Source organism: Nicotiana sylvestris, chromosome 1 (genome assembly GCF_000393655.2).
Source record: "Nicotiana sylvestris chromosome 1, ASM39365v2, whole genome shotgun sequence".
In the NCBI taxonomy this organism is placed as follows: domain Eukaryota; kingdom Viridiplantae; phylum Streptophyta; class Magnoliopsida; order Solanales; family Solanaceae; genus Nicotiana; species Nicotiana sylvestris.
In genome coordinates, this window is record NC_091057.1 from 146971772 (window position 1) to 146989519 (window position 17748).

The 17748-nt window shown below is 32.6% G+C and overlaps 1 protein-coding gene and 1 pseudogene across 1 annotated transcript; one reads left to right on the forward strand and one right to left on the reverse strand.

The window, feature by feature from the left end:
- Positions 1-6453: 6453 nt before the first annotated feature.
- Positions 6454-8192, forward strand: LOC104248575 (AAA-ATPase At5g17760-like; annotated as a pseudogene).
- Positions 8193-13102: 4910 nt separating this feature from the next.
- On the reverse strand, positions 13103-15173 carry LOC138887220 (acyltransferase Pun1-like). The gene is made up of 2 exons (XM_070168946.1): positions 14360-15173; positions 13103-13825 (listed from the first exon to the last, which is right to left on the reverse strand). The coding sequence occupies exons 1-2, from the start codon at positions 15143-15145 to the stop codon at positions 13217-13219; spliced, it is 1395 nt and encodes a 464-aa protein (XP_070025047.1). The 5' UTR covers positions 15146-15173; the 3' UTR covers positions 13103-13216.
- Between the last annotated feature and the right edge of the window lie 2575 nt (positions 15174-17748).

Here is a 17748-nt window from a genome sequence, read left to right on the forward strand (position 1 = left end):
GGCATAGCTAGTAGCTACATACGAACTCTCGTCACCTCGTGCGTACGTAGCCCCCACAAATAGAATCACATAATAATTTTGTTCACCTATGTGGTTAATTTCCTCTTACAAGGTTAGAAAGGAGACTTACCTAGTTCCGAAGTTCCATAACCGGCTCCCAAACCCGTCCAATGACTCAAACCGACGTCCAACGCTCCAAATCTAGTCAATAATGATGCAAACTCAGTAATATATACTCAAATACTCATTAAAATCCTATTTACAATAAATTCCCAATTTCGCTTGAAAAGTTGATAAAATCACCCTCGGGCCCACTTGCCCGGATTCCGAAATTTTTGAAGATAAACTTTGCCCATGACATCACGAACTCAGATATATAATTCATTCTTAATTCCATGTCCAAAATTCGTGGTCAAAATCCAAATATACAAGATTCTAGGTTTTTTCACCAAAACCCCAATTTCTACTAGTTTCCATGTTCAAATCTACGTAAACTCATGTATTTAACTCAAAATTACGTTGAAAGTACTTACCCCATTATGTTTGATGAAAATGGCACTCCAATGTGCTCCAAAATCGGCTCCCATGGGCGAAATGAAATGAAATAGAACCAAACCCTCATTTTTAAAGAAGACATTGCCAGCCCCGACTTCCGCACCTGTGGTCACTTGACCGCTTCTGCGGTTTCCCAGGTGCGGCCCAACTACCGCTTCTGCAGTGAATCCCCCAGCAGCGCCTTCCTTTCCGCAGGTGCGGTCTCGCTTCTGCGGCGAGATAACCGCATCTGCAGTCTCATCACTTCCCCGCCAAATCGCATTTGCGCCCCTTTGGCAGCTTCTGCGGTTTCACACCTGCGGCCAAAACCTCTCAGGTGCGGTTACACCAGATGAAAACACACTTAGAAATCTTCATAAGGTCGAATTCAATCCGTTAACCACCCGAAATTCACTCGAAGCACCTGGGACCCCGTCCAATCATACCGACCAGTTCCAAATATGATGCAGACCTGCTCGAGGCTTCAAATCACATCAAAGAATGCTAAAACCATGAATCGCACTCCAATTCAAGCTTAATGAACTTTAGAACTTCAAACTTCTACATTCGATACTGAAACCTATTAAATCACGTCCGATTGACCTCAAATTTTGCACACAAGTGGCATTTGAAATTACGGACCTACTCCAACTTCCGAAATCGGAATCCGATCCCGATATTAAAAAGTCTACTTCCGGTCAAACTTCTCAAAAACCTTCAAATTTCTAACTTTTGCCAAAGATTCCAAAATGACATACTGACCTCCAAATCCACTTTCGGACACGCTCCCAATACCTGAATCATCATCGATAACATTGAAATGCACTTCAACCCAAATTTATGAAATTCTTCCAAAATGTTAACTTCCACAATAGGCGCCGAAACGCTCTCGGGTCATTCGAAACCCGATCCGAACATACGCCCAAGTCCGAAATCATCGTATGAACCTGCTGGAACCTTCAAATCCCGATTCCGAGGCCGTTTACTCTAAAATCCAATCTTAGTCAATTCTTCCAACATAAAGCTTTCGAAATGCGAATTTTCTTTCAAATTCAGCTCTGAACTTCCCAAAATTCATCCATGCGTACAAGTCATAATACTTGAAGTGAAACTGCTCGTGATCTCAAATCGCCGAACGACGCGCTAGAGCTCAAAACTACTGATCGGGTCGTGACATTACTAGTAATTGACTTAATAATCTTTTACTTTCTTTGAAATATTAATTTCAAATATATAATTCTTTTTATGGAATGAGTTTAAGCATAAATCTATTAAAATTTTAATAAAGAATAAGTGAGGGATAAAAATGTTAGTCTCACATAACTGCAACTCGCAGAAGCATATGAGCCTTACTTTAAAATATAATTTAATCTAGGTATCCTATTTAACTTTGAAGATCTACCCAATGCACCATCGACAAATGTAAAAGGTCCTTTGAATTAGGGTGGAACAAGTGAAGTATTGATGGTATATGAACAAATCCTCGTTTTGTATGCATAGGTATGCGAGAGGAAAAATTGACCGAAAAAAGTAGAAATAGTAAAAAATAATATTAAAAACCCATTACAGTTCCCTCTTTCAAGGGGGAAAAACGTAACCCTGCCAACGAAAATATAAAACCTCAATACTTAGAATAGATAGTTATATTGCCTTTTAATTTCTTACTAAGAATTTTATAAGTATACTAGCTTGAAGGTTTAGAGGTTCCGAATTTAAGTTTGGAAATGAAGAATTTTATAATAGGGAGTATTTTACTTCATGCTTGAATCCGAATTAGTCGAGTTAGTAGTTTCAAAAATTGAATAGTATAATAAAAATTATTTTATTGGTATAATAATAATAATAATAGCAGAAAGTTAGCAAATCAAGGAATTAGTTCCGATTTGATAAATCTAATACTCTCTTAATGTAGACAAAGATAAAGTTCTTATTTGAACAAACAAAAGTTTAAAATATTTTAAGAATCAATGAATAATGTCCTTATTTGAAGGTGTAGGGACAAAAATATTTTTCGTCCATTTTTCTCTTTCAATACAAACATGTAAGTTTTACAATAACACGTGACGTGTTCTATAGGCACATTCATAACATATATTATATTAAAAGAAGAGTAGTGAAGCGTGTGGTTAAGCCAAGTGACAAACTAAAATGAAGCCATTTGGCAATTTTAAGACAACATAACAAATTTGAATTATAAATGAAAACGTATTTAATGGAAGTAGTAGTCCAAGATTTAATGTAAGTTGAATTTTATTTTTTAATTAATCAAAGCCAATTATTTTAAGATTTAAACTAATTTTTTTTTTATCTTATTAATGACCAAAGACGTACACCAAAAAAAAGGATGCAATTTTCATTAAACAAGCCAATATACTATAACTATATGTATCTTTATTAAATTTGTGTATAATATAGATTTTGTGTATAATTCAGTAATAGTATGAATCCTTTTTTGAGAAAGAATCATTGTATCTTACACATTAATTTTAAGTTAAAATAATAATTCTTTATTTAGTACAAGCTTTGTATTTGACATTATTTGTGAACAATATACATTACTATAGATATCATATACATAACTATAGGTATATTTAATTAAATTTTGTGTATAATTCAGTTATGGTAAGTATCTTTTTTTGAGAAAGAATTAATTAAAATTTCGCTAAATTTCGTTTTGTATCTTACACATTTATTTTAAGTTGAAATAATAATTCTTTATTTAGTACAAGCTTTGTATCTAACCTTATTTGTGAACAATATACATTACTATACGTATCTTTAATTAAATTTTGTGTATAATTCAGTTATGGTAGATATCATTTTTTAAGAAAGAATTAATTAAAATTTTGTTAATTTCGTTTTGTATCTTACACATTAATTTTAAGTTGAAATAATAATTTTTGTTTAGTACAAGCTTTGTATTTGACCTTATTTGTGAACAATATACATTATTATAGATATCTTTAATTAAGTTTTGTGTATAATTCAGTGATGGTAGGTATTCTTTTTTAAGAAAGAATTAATTAAATAAACATTTTGTATCTTACATCTATATTATATTAAAGAAAATAATATTATTAACAAGAGGAGAAAGGAAAAAAACAAGAAAAATTAAAGCTTGGTGGTTAACAAAAAAAATAAACGCAAGGTTGAAAATTCAAAAAGCCCAAAGCTAAAAAATGAAGATCTGCATCATTTCTTGAGCGCACTCGCTCTTACACATTGATCAGATGCCTTAAAAATTGATTTACTACGATAGTCTTTCCTTACAAATCTTTATTTAAGCAACTTTTATTTAGGTTTGCCTTCTCTACATTGCTTAGGGTTTAGCTTATGCACAAACCACTGTAAAGTATGGCTCCAAACTATAACCATATCAGCAAAATATCAACGTCCAAATGAGTTAGAATTTGAAGGTTCGTGTTGTTAGATTATGGCACGTTCCAGACCGCAAGAAACCAGAAAATCCTAATTTCAATTGAATTAATTATTCAAGATGAAAGGTGCATACTCTTTTAGCTGTTGTTATTTTTTCGAGTTGTGGTGTATTTTCTTCAAGTTATGCGCCTTACTAACTTAACTTTCTTTTCAAATTTTTTGTTTTAGGGAGATCGAATTCATGCAACTATTGGAAGAGTTGTTATTAAATAATTTATCATTTAATTATTGAGTATTGTATTGTCTTATAATCTTTTGGTCTTATGCATCATTTTCTTTAGTTAATATTTTTAATTTGGTATAACTATGTTATGTGACAGTTCGTCAGAGGCGACATTTTAGCTTCTTCTTTTTTCCAGCGCCTCACTCCTAGAATCTTGAAGCCAATTAAGTATTTCTCTGTTTTCTTTATATATGATTTACTCTCCATCATTATTGGTTACTGTATTTGTGTATTTTATTGTCATGTTGTTGTGATTAATCTGCCACAAATTTTATCATATTTGAGTGATACTGTCATGTTAGAGCTTGCAGATTAGTGAGAAATGAAGAATACTAATGGATTATACTAGCAATCCTCATCTGCTGCTGGGTGGACAACAACAATGGCCAAAGAACCAGAAACTAGAGAATTCTATATTGAGGTAGTATGCAACTTTTTACTTTAATGCAAAGTTGGATAATTTATTGCAGAGAGCATAATATAAGCTAGATGCATTGAGAAAATCTAAAAAGATATCACCTGTAGTGACATGAAACAATGGCATGTGACTATGTTATCTGCAGTCCAAGTGCATGAAGCTCATCTAGATTCGCGTGATGAGATCTATTAGCTTCCTAGAATCCAAGCTATTGATGTATTTGAATATATTTTATTTTACACTTAATCAAAATATCTGAAAGTGTGCAATAATTTTAGATGCCAACTAAGTTTCCTTCTAAAGATCATTCTGGCATGTCGTCTTCATTATCTCATCAGTAATACAATATATGTTGTTTCTCATTTTCGTAAAAAATTATCGCTCAAGGACCAAAAATTCTTGAATTTTTACCCATGCCTTTTTGTAGTGATAAATTAAACCTCAATATGGAGGACAACTTCTGGAAAATTATGTCCATGAGCATTTGCTACAATAATGTTCCCTTAGGCACATGCTTCATATCAAGCAAATTGTATAGCATTATTATTTTTCGTGGAACATTCATATCAAGCAAATTGTATAGTATCATTATTTCTTATGGAACATTTATTAGGAGATGGAATGAAAGTTTTACCGGAGTCTTAATATGTTTTTAATATTTGGTTGTAAAGATGGTTTTAAAACTAACATATTAAACTTTATGGTGTAGATCATATTTTTTAATTATCCGCGCATTGCGCGGGTACTAATACTAATAGATTTAAAAAGAGATAACTTACCGTTACAAAGTTGAAATAGGCATTGGATTCATTCAGTTGAAATATATGAAGGGAAGAAGTGTGCGATACAAAGTTGGAGGAAAATAATGATCTTCACCCTACAATAATTGTTTAACATTTTTGACAATTTTTATTGTTTAATTAAAATAAATGGGGAATGAAAGGTAGGTAATTGTTGAAAAGATTTTTTGCGTAAAACACATAACACCACTATAATATAAGTCATTATGGCTACGCGATATATATTTTAAAATCAAACACAAACATATTTATATAGTAAGAATCTTGCATACACTATATACATATGGAGTTAAGTATTTTAAAATGCCGGGAGAGGATCAATTTATAAGATTCTAACTTTAATTCAGTATGTCCGTCAAATAACTTAGAGTAATAAACAGATGAGATTCCTCCCCTAGAGTTTGGCATAAAATTGACGACCCATAAAAAATCATATTCTAAAATAGATCGATAATGGTAATGAGAGGTGGTTTGGTGATAGAAGCTGGTGTTTTTGGGTGGTGAAAGAAGAAGAGTAAATTAATACTATAACCTTTTTGGCCAAACTTTCTTTTGTCTAAAAATACTTTTTTCCAAAAGTTAATATGTTTTTCTTCCCAAGAGCATTTTTTTAAAAAGTACTGTTGAGAAATATACACTTAGAATCACTTTTTAAAAGTTTGGTTAAACATTAATTGCTGCTCCAAAGTATTTTCAAATTGGTTAGCCTATTAAACTTTCTCACCAACAATACTTTTTTTTGAAAAGTTTTCTGAAAAGTATTTTTGGAAAAATATTTTCAAAATAAGTTAATTTAGAAGTTTCACCAACATGCTATAAAACAGACCGAGTTTTTTGGTTAGAGAAGCAACGTTTGGTTCCGTTTTGAAAATAATTGTGACAAGTTCTAAAAAGGAAAATTTCTGTTTCCTTGTGTAAAAACGGAAAAGTCACTCTTTTTGCAGTAGGAATCGTAGTTAAAAAACAAAAGTAGTCAGTATAAATAGTTCATATAGCAGGGCTCGTCCAAGTATTACGAATTTCTTAAGGTTTGTGTAAAGATGATGAGAATGCCTTCAGTCTCGTCAATATTCCAGGCCTATGCCTCATTGTCTGCTACTATTACACTTTTTCAGACAATTCTGAATCAAGTTATTCCTCTTCAAATCCAGAACTACATAGTCTCCAAAATCCTTAGTTATTTTCGTCCTCATTCATCAAACATAACTCTTGCTATTGAAGAAAAAGAAGGCGTGGTTACTAACGAAGTCTATGCCACTGCTGAAATCTACTTGTCAGCCAAAACCAGCCCCCAATTTCAACGTTTCAACGTTAGCAAAAGGCCTAAAGACCCGAAAGTGAACGTCAAATTCGCCAATTGTGGGAAAACCTTTGAAGGAATTGAATTGGTTTGGAGGTTTGTTCACGATACTGAGAAAAAGACCATGACAAAAGATGAATATGATACTGGTATATTTCCTAACGAGAAACATTACTTTGAGCTAAGCTTTAATAAGCAGTACAAGAACAAAATCATGAACTGTTACATCCCTTTTGTACTCAACAAAGCCAAAGATATGTCTCATGAGAAAAAAGTTGTTAAGTTGCATTCTCTAGCCAATATTCTTACTTATAATTTCAAACCTTGGGATTCAGTTAATCTTGAGCATCCTTCAACTTTTGATACACTAGCATTAGAACCAGCACTAAAGAAATCCATAATTGAGGATCTTGATAGGTTTTTAAAGAGGAAAGATTTGTTGAAGTTTGGCAAATTCTTTGTCCCACATTGGTGGGCTCTTGAGTTTGGGGGATTTTCCCCCTATAAAAGAAGGCCTAATGTTTAGGATTTAAGCACACCTCTCATTTGCCTTTTCATCTGTTTAAGGCATTTGTATCTTCTCTCTTTAGTATTATTTCACTTGTATTTTTGGAGTGGAATAAAATATTGGTTGTGTCCGAGGAGTAGGCAAAATTAGCCGAACCTCGTAAATTCTGGTATTCCCTTTATTGTTGTTTTATTGTCTTATTTATTATTTGATGGCTGTCATAATTTTTGGTATAGTAGTTGTGACTTATTCACACTATATACATTTGGCTTCCGCAACAAGATTTTTATAGGAGAGTAGGAAAAGAGGATATTTATTGTATGGACCGCCAGGGACAGGGAAATCAAGTTTGATTGCAGCAATTGCTAATTATCTAAAGTTTGACGTTTATGATTTAGAGTTTTCTAATATAACGAGCGACGCAGATTTGAGAAGGTTGTTGATGAGCACCAAAAATAGGTCTATATATACTTGTCATTGAAGACATTGATTGTAGCATTGATTTGCCAGATAGAACTAAAAATCGCGCAGTATATGGTCATTCTCGTTCACGAGATCAAGATAGGATGCCACTTGGTGGATTGCTGAATTTTATAAACGGGCTATGGTCGAGTATTGGAGATGAGAGGGTTATTATATTTACGACGAATCATAAGGAGAAGCTTGATCCAGCTCTGTTGCGACCTGGACGAATGGACAAGCATATTCACATGTCTTACCTGACAATTGAAAGTTTTAAGGTGTTGGCAACTAATTATTTGGAAATTTATGATTTGAATAATTATGATTGTTTTCAAGAAATACAAGAGTTGATTGAAAGTGTTCAAGTTACCACTGCTGAGGTTGGTGAGGAACTTACGAAGAGTGAAGATGCTGATGTTTGTCTTTCAGGTCTTGTCAATTTTCTCAAGAGTAAAAGAATCAATAATACTGAAGAGGAGACAACTGATGATGCTACAACAAAGGAGTAAATCTTTGAGTATAACATAATTCAATTGACCAAACGTTATTGTGTCTCGATATTTTTTTTGTTTGCTTTATTTATTATTGCTCAAGGTTTGTTTTGTTAATTAACTTCCGCAAATCATAAAAGATTTTGACCTTTAAAGTAAAAAAGATTACGATGAAATTGCATTTTAAATATTCACTATGTCCCAATTTATATGGCACATTTTGTTTATTGAAAGTCAATTTGACTAATCTTTGAAGCCAAATTGAATTAGATCAATTTAATATTTTAAAGTTAAAATTAAATATTCAAAAACTATACAAAAAATATTATAATTTGCAATTCTTCTCATGTCAATATGATGAAAAAATGGCTTTTAAAATATTAGTCAAATTTCATATAATTTGAATCTAGGGAACCAAAAAGTGCTACATAAATGGGACGGAGGGATTACCAATTACCACACGAGTATACATGTAATCCAACCTCCCAATCCATATTGATGAAATTTTGATAGTTAGGACGAGAGAATCAAAATTTCGATAATTAGGAATCAACACACATATATATAGGCGGATTTAGAGCTAGTTCGGTTGATTCAGCTGAAATCACTATTCCAGTTGGAAATGCAGAAAAAAATTAGTAACGTATCCGCATATCACAAAATCATACACATTCTAGATATCACAAAATCATACATAAAATTTAATGGCTCGTCTTATGTTTTGTCTCTGTTTTAAAAATCTTTACATATATAGCTTCTTCACATTCGTTTGCTACTCCTATTTCTTCCTGATCCCTTTGAATAGGCATGAAAAGTTGAATTCATAGACATTTTATTTGAATATCACCAAAATATTTTGGGTCAAGAAATAAACACATATAGTAGTTTATGTTTTCAAACAAAAAGAATGCTAACCCAACAAGGATTATTTTCACTTTAGGCTCGCGCCAGAAACTATTTATATTTGGTAGCCAAAAAAATATATAAAATTTGTATATAACATACAAAATGTATATATACAAAAATATACAAATTTTATATATTTTTTCGGCTATTATTTTTACAACGGGTATACAATGTCATTTTTCCAACAAATAATTAGGTTGAAGTTATGAATTTTTTTTGAACATAAATTAACTTGTACATATCCGAATTAACCAAAATTTACTCTCACGATTTTTCAACATTTCTCTTTCCAGACTAATATGTGAAAATTGAAATTCGAAAAAGGGCCAAAATGCCCGGTATTGAAAATGGCTCAATTTGCCCTCCTTCCACCTATTGGGCCATAAATTGCCCTTAACGTTAGGTTTTGTCTTAAAAGTGCCCTTTAAATTAACTACTAACTTTTTGACCAAGTGAGATTTTATACAATACATATGGCACTATTCTATTGGTTCGTATTTAAGGATAATTTTATTATATTCGTCCCATAGATTTTACCCAGATTTCTAAGATGGAAATCTTCATATTTCTTGTTGATTATTAACACAAATTTCGCATCAGCCTCAGATGTCCACAATCCATGTGCAGGCAAGGCCAAGAAGAAAGACATTATCCTTTGAGACAATTTTATAAATACCTTGCAGGGAGATTAATTCATTGCGGATATTTTTGATACAAATTTCGCCAGATTTTTCATAATTTCCGAACTTGAAAATATATTTGAATACCAAAATTAGGATTTTTACAGTGTCTGCTAGTTTCTCTTGTTTAATTTAAAGCTTCAAGGGTGGCACCATATATGAGTTGTAGACTAAAAAGAAAAACAGAGCAAAGTCGCTAAAGAAAGTCTCGAAAATTTTTCATGTCATTAGTATGCCGATTCAACCCTCTATAGCCGATCTTTCGAATTCTTGATTCAAAGTCCATCTTTATCTTTGGTTTAGTTGATTTATTTATCAAATGAGACTTCGCTTTGTAAACTCATTTACAATATATAGTTCAAATATATTTTTAGGAGGGTATAATAATAAGTTATGTAGTGTAATTAAAGTATACAAAACTTGTAGTTTTGAGAATTTTTGTGGCTATTATGTGGCACCTTTTGTTTATTGAAAGTCAATTTTACTAATCTTTGAAGCTAAATTGAATTAGATCAACTTAGTATTTTAAAGTCAAAATAGAAATTCAAAAACTATACAAAAAGTATTATAATTTGCAATTCTTTTTCTGTCAATATGATGAAAAATTACCTTTTAAATTACGCAACACATCAAACATTTACTGTATTTATCATTCGTACATATACTTGCAAACTATTCGTAGCTCTATTTCAATTTTATAGCAAATTCATGAAATAAAAGATTAATAGTTTTGAACTGAAACAAGAAAGCAACAAGCTCTCGTAGCTCACTTGGGTAGAGTGCTCGTTTAGCTAGCGAAGGTCTTGAGTCGAATCTAAACAAGAATATTTATTTTTCTGTATTTCTGTATTTCGCTAGCTGTATTCGTTGCGCGAGAAAATATAGTCGATAAATTTTTTATCCTTTGTATACATATGCGGACCCATGATTCCATTGCCTTAAGCATACCAATTACTAGTGATAAAGTTCGACTTATAACTCTATAAAAATATAATGAGTATAATAATTTATTTATCAACAAAATACAAACTTTAAGTTGACGTTTTGGCTCTAAAGCTCTTTGCAGAAAGCAAAATCTCGATACCAAATTATTTTGCTATGTTAATATTATCAAAAGAAAAAAAATTACTCAAATAAAATTATTGTTTCAGTTGAAGAAGAGTCTCAAACTCAATAATCGTCGCTGATTCGGGCTGTCGAAGTCGAGCTTGAGCAGACGAAGAGTAAGGTTAAAACAATCGTTTAAAAAAGTTTTTTTTTATTTTTTAGGAGGAGTGAGCAAAGGATTTTACTTTTATTTGAAAAAGAGAGGTGAGGCAAAAGGGTTACCTTTTTTTTTTTTTTGAGTGTGAAAAAGGTTAAAACTTTAGGTTGATTATCAGGTACAAGTACTTAAAAATTCAAAAAACATAAAATAAAACTACTAAGACATAAAATAAAAGGGTTTCTCTCTCTCTCTCTCTCTCAAAGGCTCGTATGCTGCGATTATTGTATTCCTGCGAGGATTTTGACTTGGTGTATAAACATGCTTCTTCAAACGTGTCTATATTCATGTATTTGGTCATGAGACTCATTACTTTACAGTATATAGCAGAAATTACTTTGAAAAGTAGAGAACATCTGGATTGAGCGATATGCTAGCTTCAATAGCCTATATTAATTATTCAAAGATACTTTTGCACTTGCAACTGCTATACCACTCAATAGATACACTATATTAGTCTATTATATAGTCTTGCTTGTAGCACAGAGAGATAAGTAGGATCGAAATCACAGATAATGTCCTTTTTGTTGGTATGATTTTGTAGATTTTTTATCTGTTATGACGGCATGCAAGAAAAAATTAATTTCCGGCGAAAAAAATATTGCATAATGGAATTTCTTTTCCTTTACTTCCATTCAAGTTTTTTGAAGATTTTGTGCGTCTGATTTAATCCGTTTCTTTTTTGTGATTCAAAAATGATATCCAATAAAATACAGTTGATTACCCCAAAAAAAAAGATATTCAATAGACCTTTGCCTAGCTCCTTGATATGTACTTTTGGTTTCACAGTCTTATTTTTGCAGTGAAAGAAATAAAGTCAATTTGACCTCGATACCATGTTGTTCAAGACTCAAAAGACCGAGCTGGCAATTAATTACATTGATATCTTAGAGTTTGCTAATTATTATGGGAAACAAATTATTACATTTCATTATTTAGACTCAAAAACAATTGTCCTACTCAACTAAAAATAGCAATTGCTTGCAATTTTGCTAAAGTTTTCTCTAGACAAATAAAAAGGAGATAAAATCATAAAAATAAGAGTTAATAGGTGAAGGGATAAAAGACACCTATCTATCTTAATATAGTTACAGTAAAAAAAAAATCGCCGGAGTTAGACGCCACTTATAAGCCTAAATATGGATAGAGAGATCAAGGTAAACGAAAATAGTAGTAACTTCTTTTTTGGATATAAGATTATGAGATATACATTTAATATACATATTCGAATGGTAACATCCAGATAAATTAAATTGCAAGACCAAAATTATTGATATATTCAAAGACCAAAAGTTCCTCCTCCTCATATAATAAAAAGACTTAACAGAAAGCAAGATTTTATGGTTCAAACCTGCCAAATCTTTTCACATATATATCTTACATTAACTATTAGACGCGCCTATAGTTATACGTGCGAGACATATATATAGAAACTAGTATATATATAAATTGGTATTTGTTTTGAAATTCCTATATATTAAGAGATTTACTTTATTCAAATAAGGAAAGAGTTAAACGCCAAAAGTTTAGTTAATTTTAAATTCCAAAATTTTAGTAAAATAATTAAATGACTATTTTGTCCAATGTTTAATTTGTTTTTAAAGGGTAAAAAAGACGAACGATATTTTGCTAAAGGTCTTCGTGCTTTTAATATAGAATAGATTTATGTGTCGGTCGGTTTGCAATATAGTACTTCGATAATTAAAAATAATTTGTTTAACTTTTTTTCATTTTATCTTTAATGAGAAACTTTTATACCATAGACGTATAAGGACACATTTAAAGTTACAAGTTTTGAAAGTTTTATAGTCGCATAAATCCAATCCCTGTGGACACGATAATTAAATTATACTATCTTTGGCCAGCGAGCATAAATTTCTTGTTGTGTTTTGAGATAATTAAAAGTACAAGTTTCGAAGTCGTGTAACTGTTATGACGTGTTTAAAATTATAAATTTCTTTCTTCCTTAAACTCCACGAATTTCATTTTTGTTGTGAATTTTTAACAAATGTTATAACATGCTTAAAATCATAAATTTCAAGGGAGTAAATATATAACTTAGATAATTGGCAATAGGATTAAATTCTTAATATTGAACGTTGAAATAACTTAGTAGCTCAAAGTTGAACAATATCAGTGTTAACCATAAAATACGGTAGTAAAATCATACAAAATCAACAGAAATGCAGATTTCAAACTCCTGAGGAGGAGGAGGCAAACTGAAGGAGTTCCTCATCACATTCAAATGCAGACATATGTTGTTTCTGCAACATCACTTGCGCCTCCACGCCTCGCCTAGTTTTGTAATCTTTCAAGAAGAAGTAATTCTTGGAAGGACCATTTGCTATACACACTCTTTCTGGCTTTCCCCATCCAAAATCTACACTGTAAAATGGGAATTTGCAAAGGTTGCTGCAAAAATACGTACTATTTTCGTCGTTTTCTTCAAATGGTAATTTTCCTTTTTTCATGGATTCTACTACTTCTAAGACCAGTTCATTTTGTTCAACTTGGTCTTTCTTGTACGCTACCTCAACTTCCTTCCTCAGATTACGAACCATTCTTGGCAACTCAATATCTTGCGTAGCTGCTGTGGAGAACACGGATAAAAGATTTCCAATTGTACTTCGTGGTAGACGAGGTTTCATCATCGTACGTACATTTAAGTAGTGAACCAACCTAGATGGTTGTATATTTCCAGAACTTGATGCTGCTGCCTTTGACTTTGTTGCACATTTGTAAAGAAGTGCACTAACAACTTCAGCCCGTGTTGGGTTCTCTACTCCTGATTCAACTGCTATCTTCAATCCCAAAAAATGTCACTCTTTTTTTGCAAGATAAATTTATTTAAGTAGGTGACACATTTAAGAGTACCTTTAACAAATACAGTCAATATCGTCATATAACAATCATTCACTATAAAAGCCAAGTTTCTTTTGGAACCAACTTCCATGTATGTTATAATATATGTTCTTTATAAACTTCGCTGTAACAACCAAAAAAATCTGGAACAAACGAGGTTGTTCTAAAGAGGTTTGATTGTACCCTAATAGTTGAGACTACTCCCTTCGTTTGACACTTTTCTAAATTTGGAAATAAATAAATTTGAACTTCTGGCACATCCCTAAATTTGAATGATAAGTTTTATAGTCACACAAATATCACGACTAATTTTATTTTTGGTTCTTTCTTAAACTTGGTGCAAAGGTCGAACTACGCCATATAAATGAGAACAGAGGGAGTATCAATATCTTTCTAAAAAGTTGTGCACAAATTTTAGAAGACATATATATATATATATATAAATAGCTAGTAAACTGGTGGTAGTATATTACCTTAGCTCGAAGAGCATCTACCTTGGCGGCAGGAAAAATGAGTCTTTTCTGTACGCACTCACTGACATTAGACATACTTTGTGGAGCAATAAGAGGACCATTTTGTGAAGGGAAAATGGAATCTCCTACAAATCTAGGAGAAGGAACTACAAATGTATGATCACGAGTGACATTAGCCCAATCATTAAGGAAATTAATCACAGAGGAACCATCACCAATCTTATGCGATAAACATGCACTAATGGCTATTCCCCCACAATCAAACTTACTTAATTGGACCACAAGTAAATTACCACCTTCATAATTATTCTTCCAAGGCAAGTCCTTTGGAAAAACTATACTCTCTGCATCAGTTGCATGAGGATGGTTAAGGATTTCAGACATGGGATACTTTATTTGAACACTCAAGAACTCAGCTCCTATATCGTTACACTCAACAGTAGCATTGTCTCTCAATTTTCCTGCATAAGGATAGTAAGAGACTAACGTTTGTGATAGAGATCTCTGCAACAAATCAGCTATATGGGAAAGTTGGGAATTATTGTTTGACTCTTCTCGTTGCGGTTTAGGGTAAAAAAAGGCCACAGGAATATACTTATTACTGAGGAATTGATCGACGAAAGAGAGCTTGTGAAGTCTAAGCTTAGGAGGGGTAAGACAAGAAGGTTTGATGAAGGATTTGTCACAAATGGAAACAAGTGATGGCGATGATAATAATGCCGAAGCCGTGGCCATGGTTAATGAACTGATATAGATTGATTGCCTGCGCCATTTTGATGGACACATATATATACACACAATTGGAAATTAGTATGACGCTGTTGACTATATACGCGCGCACAAGGTAAATACTAAGTATGACTAATTAGGTATGTACACTTACCGGGGAAAAATAGAAGTAGAAATTGATATTTATAGGTTTATCTATATATATGATGACTCCTCCTATCTTAATTTATATGATGGTATTTCTTCATATGTCTAAAAAATGACATATTTTTATATTTATTTTAAATGCTATAAAATGATATTTATAAGTTTATCTATATATAATTCAAATTTTATTGAAAGATTATTCAAAATGAGATATCTAGAATTCAGTGATATTTCGTTATTGAAATAAATGAAAGTTGCCATTACAGCGACTTTCTAACGTGTAAAATCTGGAAGCAGCCTAATCGTATTTAATTTCTCTTCTAGTGAAAAAGAGAGGTTAATGCTCTTTAATTTTAAGGGACCAAATAGTTTGGCTACCAAAACCTACTTCTCAATATAATTTTAAAGAGGTAAAAAAGGAGTACCGACAAAAGAAAGGAAAATCACCAAATTAAGGATGTGGTGCAGCGGATGTCGTTGTTCTTCCCTTAACTAGAAATTTTGGGTTCGAGCTTTAGGTGTAGAAATTTTTTTGATAGGGAACGCTTCCCCCCGAATGGGACCCTATGCAGTGCAAATCCGAATATACTAGTCGGGCTCCAATGCAGATACCGACGAAAAAGAAAAGACAAGATTTCAGAGGATTTAAGCATTAATTTCATGCCATTAACGCATTAAAGTGACATAGATTATAAATAGAAGTAACAATTAATAGGCGCATTAATTATATTATTTGTGTCAAATTTTCAGTTAACTACAGTTACTATCTCCCCATATCTCTCTTGACATTAATTAACATATCCATTTCTAGAAAGTTTTTGTATATTTAGGACAGTGGAATTTGTTTCAAATCCCCCTTTTTTTTTTTGGTAATAACGATTTATTCAACAACAACAACTAAGAGTTATTATAATTAGAGCTCAGTCTAGGTAACATAGTGCCTAGAATGTCTCTTTTTAGAACATGGATAACAAAAACAGGCGGAACAACAAAAGTTTGCAAAGTACAAAAAGTGTCCAGGCTGCAACCATTCTTAGCTAACAGGTTCGCTACTCTATTAGCCTCTCTAAAGACGTGCTTCAGCTGTGGATCATTTGCCTCCCATAATAGGTACCTGCAGTCATCAATTAAATTTTGGTAGAGACAATTATTAGATTTTAGGAGGTTTAATAGTTCCAAGCAGTCCGTCTCTATTACTAGTGGAAGGAGTTTTTCTGTTAGTGCTAGTTTGACTCCATGGAGGAGGGCTAGGATTTCCATATATATGTTAGTAGCATGGTTAAGACCCATATTGAACCCTAAAATCCAACGACCCCTTTCGTCTGTAAACACCCCTCCTATTCCTCCCACTCCTGGGTTTCCTACGCAAGAGCCATCGATATTCAGTTTGTAAAAGCTGGGGTTGGGTGGTTCCCATATTACAAAGATAGTTTTCTTGGTAGGTTCTAAGCAACTGTTTTTTGCCATGTAAAGGAATTCCATGGCCATACTAATGGGTTGACTTTTGGTGATGGGTGTTTTAATTCCTCTAAAGAGGATCCCATTTCTGAAGTTCCATATATGCCATAGGAGAAATGGGAGAAAATATTACCAGCGTAGGTAATTATTAAAAAAGACCTTGGACAAGAGTTTGTTTTTAAGCCAATTATGAAGTGTATTTTTTCCCACACGATTCTGAGAGAACGGGTGTTTTGTATTGATTTGATACCAGATTTGTCTATAGTAGTTGCAACGGAATAAAATATGTTCTATGTCCTCAATTTCCCTGTTGCAAATGTTACAAGTGTCTTCTTGGAAAATCCCTCTTTTTTTTAGCAAATCTTTAGTGGGTAGCCTATCCCAAAAGATTGTCCACAGGAAAATTTTTAATTTGTTTAAAAAGTTGATTTTCCATAGCCAGGCTAAGTTTTTCGTTGCCTATGGATTCTGAGACAGCTTCATAAGCAGCTTTAACTGAAAAGAAGTTGTAATCCTTAGAGTTCCAAGTGTATGAATCCGTAGTGGGTCCGGTTTGGTTTATGTAGGTGCAGTTTATCTTAGAAATGATGTCCGGGAGGAGTTCAAAGGATAAGTTTCTAAGGTCGAACATTCCATTTTTAATAAAGCTGGAGAGAATATGGTCAAGCTCTCCAGCTGGGATAGGGCCTTGGATGGAGTCCCTAAGTGTTCCTGATTGATTTATCCAGTTATCATGCCACAGATTAATGGTTGTTCCATCACCTACTAGTCATTTAGTATTGGCGTTGCATATTTCAGTACCCTTTTCAATTACCTTCCAAGTATGGGAACCTATATTCTTGCTTTTCCTGTGGTTGTATATAATATGTATATTTTTGGCCCATAGACCCTCTTTCTCTTTTCTATATCTCCACGCTAAAGCTATATTGAAAGAGGAACTTTTCAAATGGGTGTTAGGAATTCCTAGGCCTCCTTGTTTTTTAGGCATTGTGACTATGCTCCATTTTACAAGATGACATTTCTTTTTTTCCTCCGTGCTACCCCATGGGAAATTC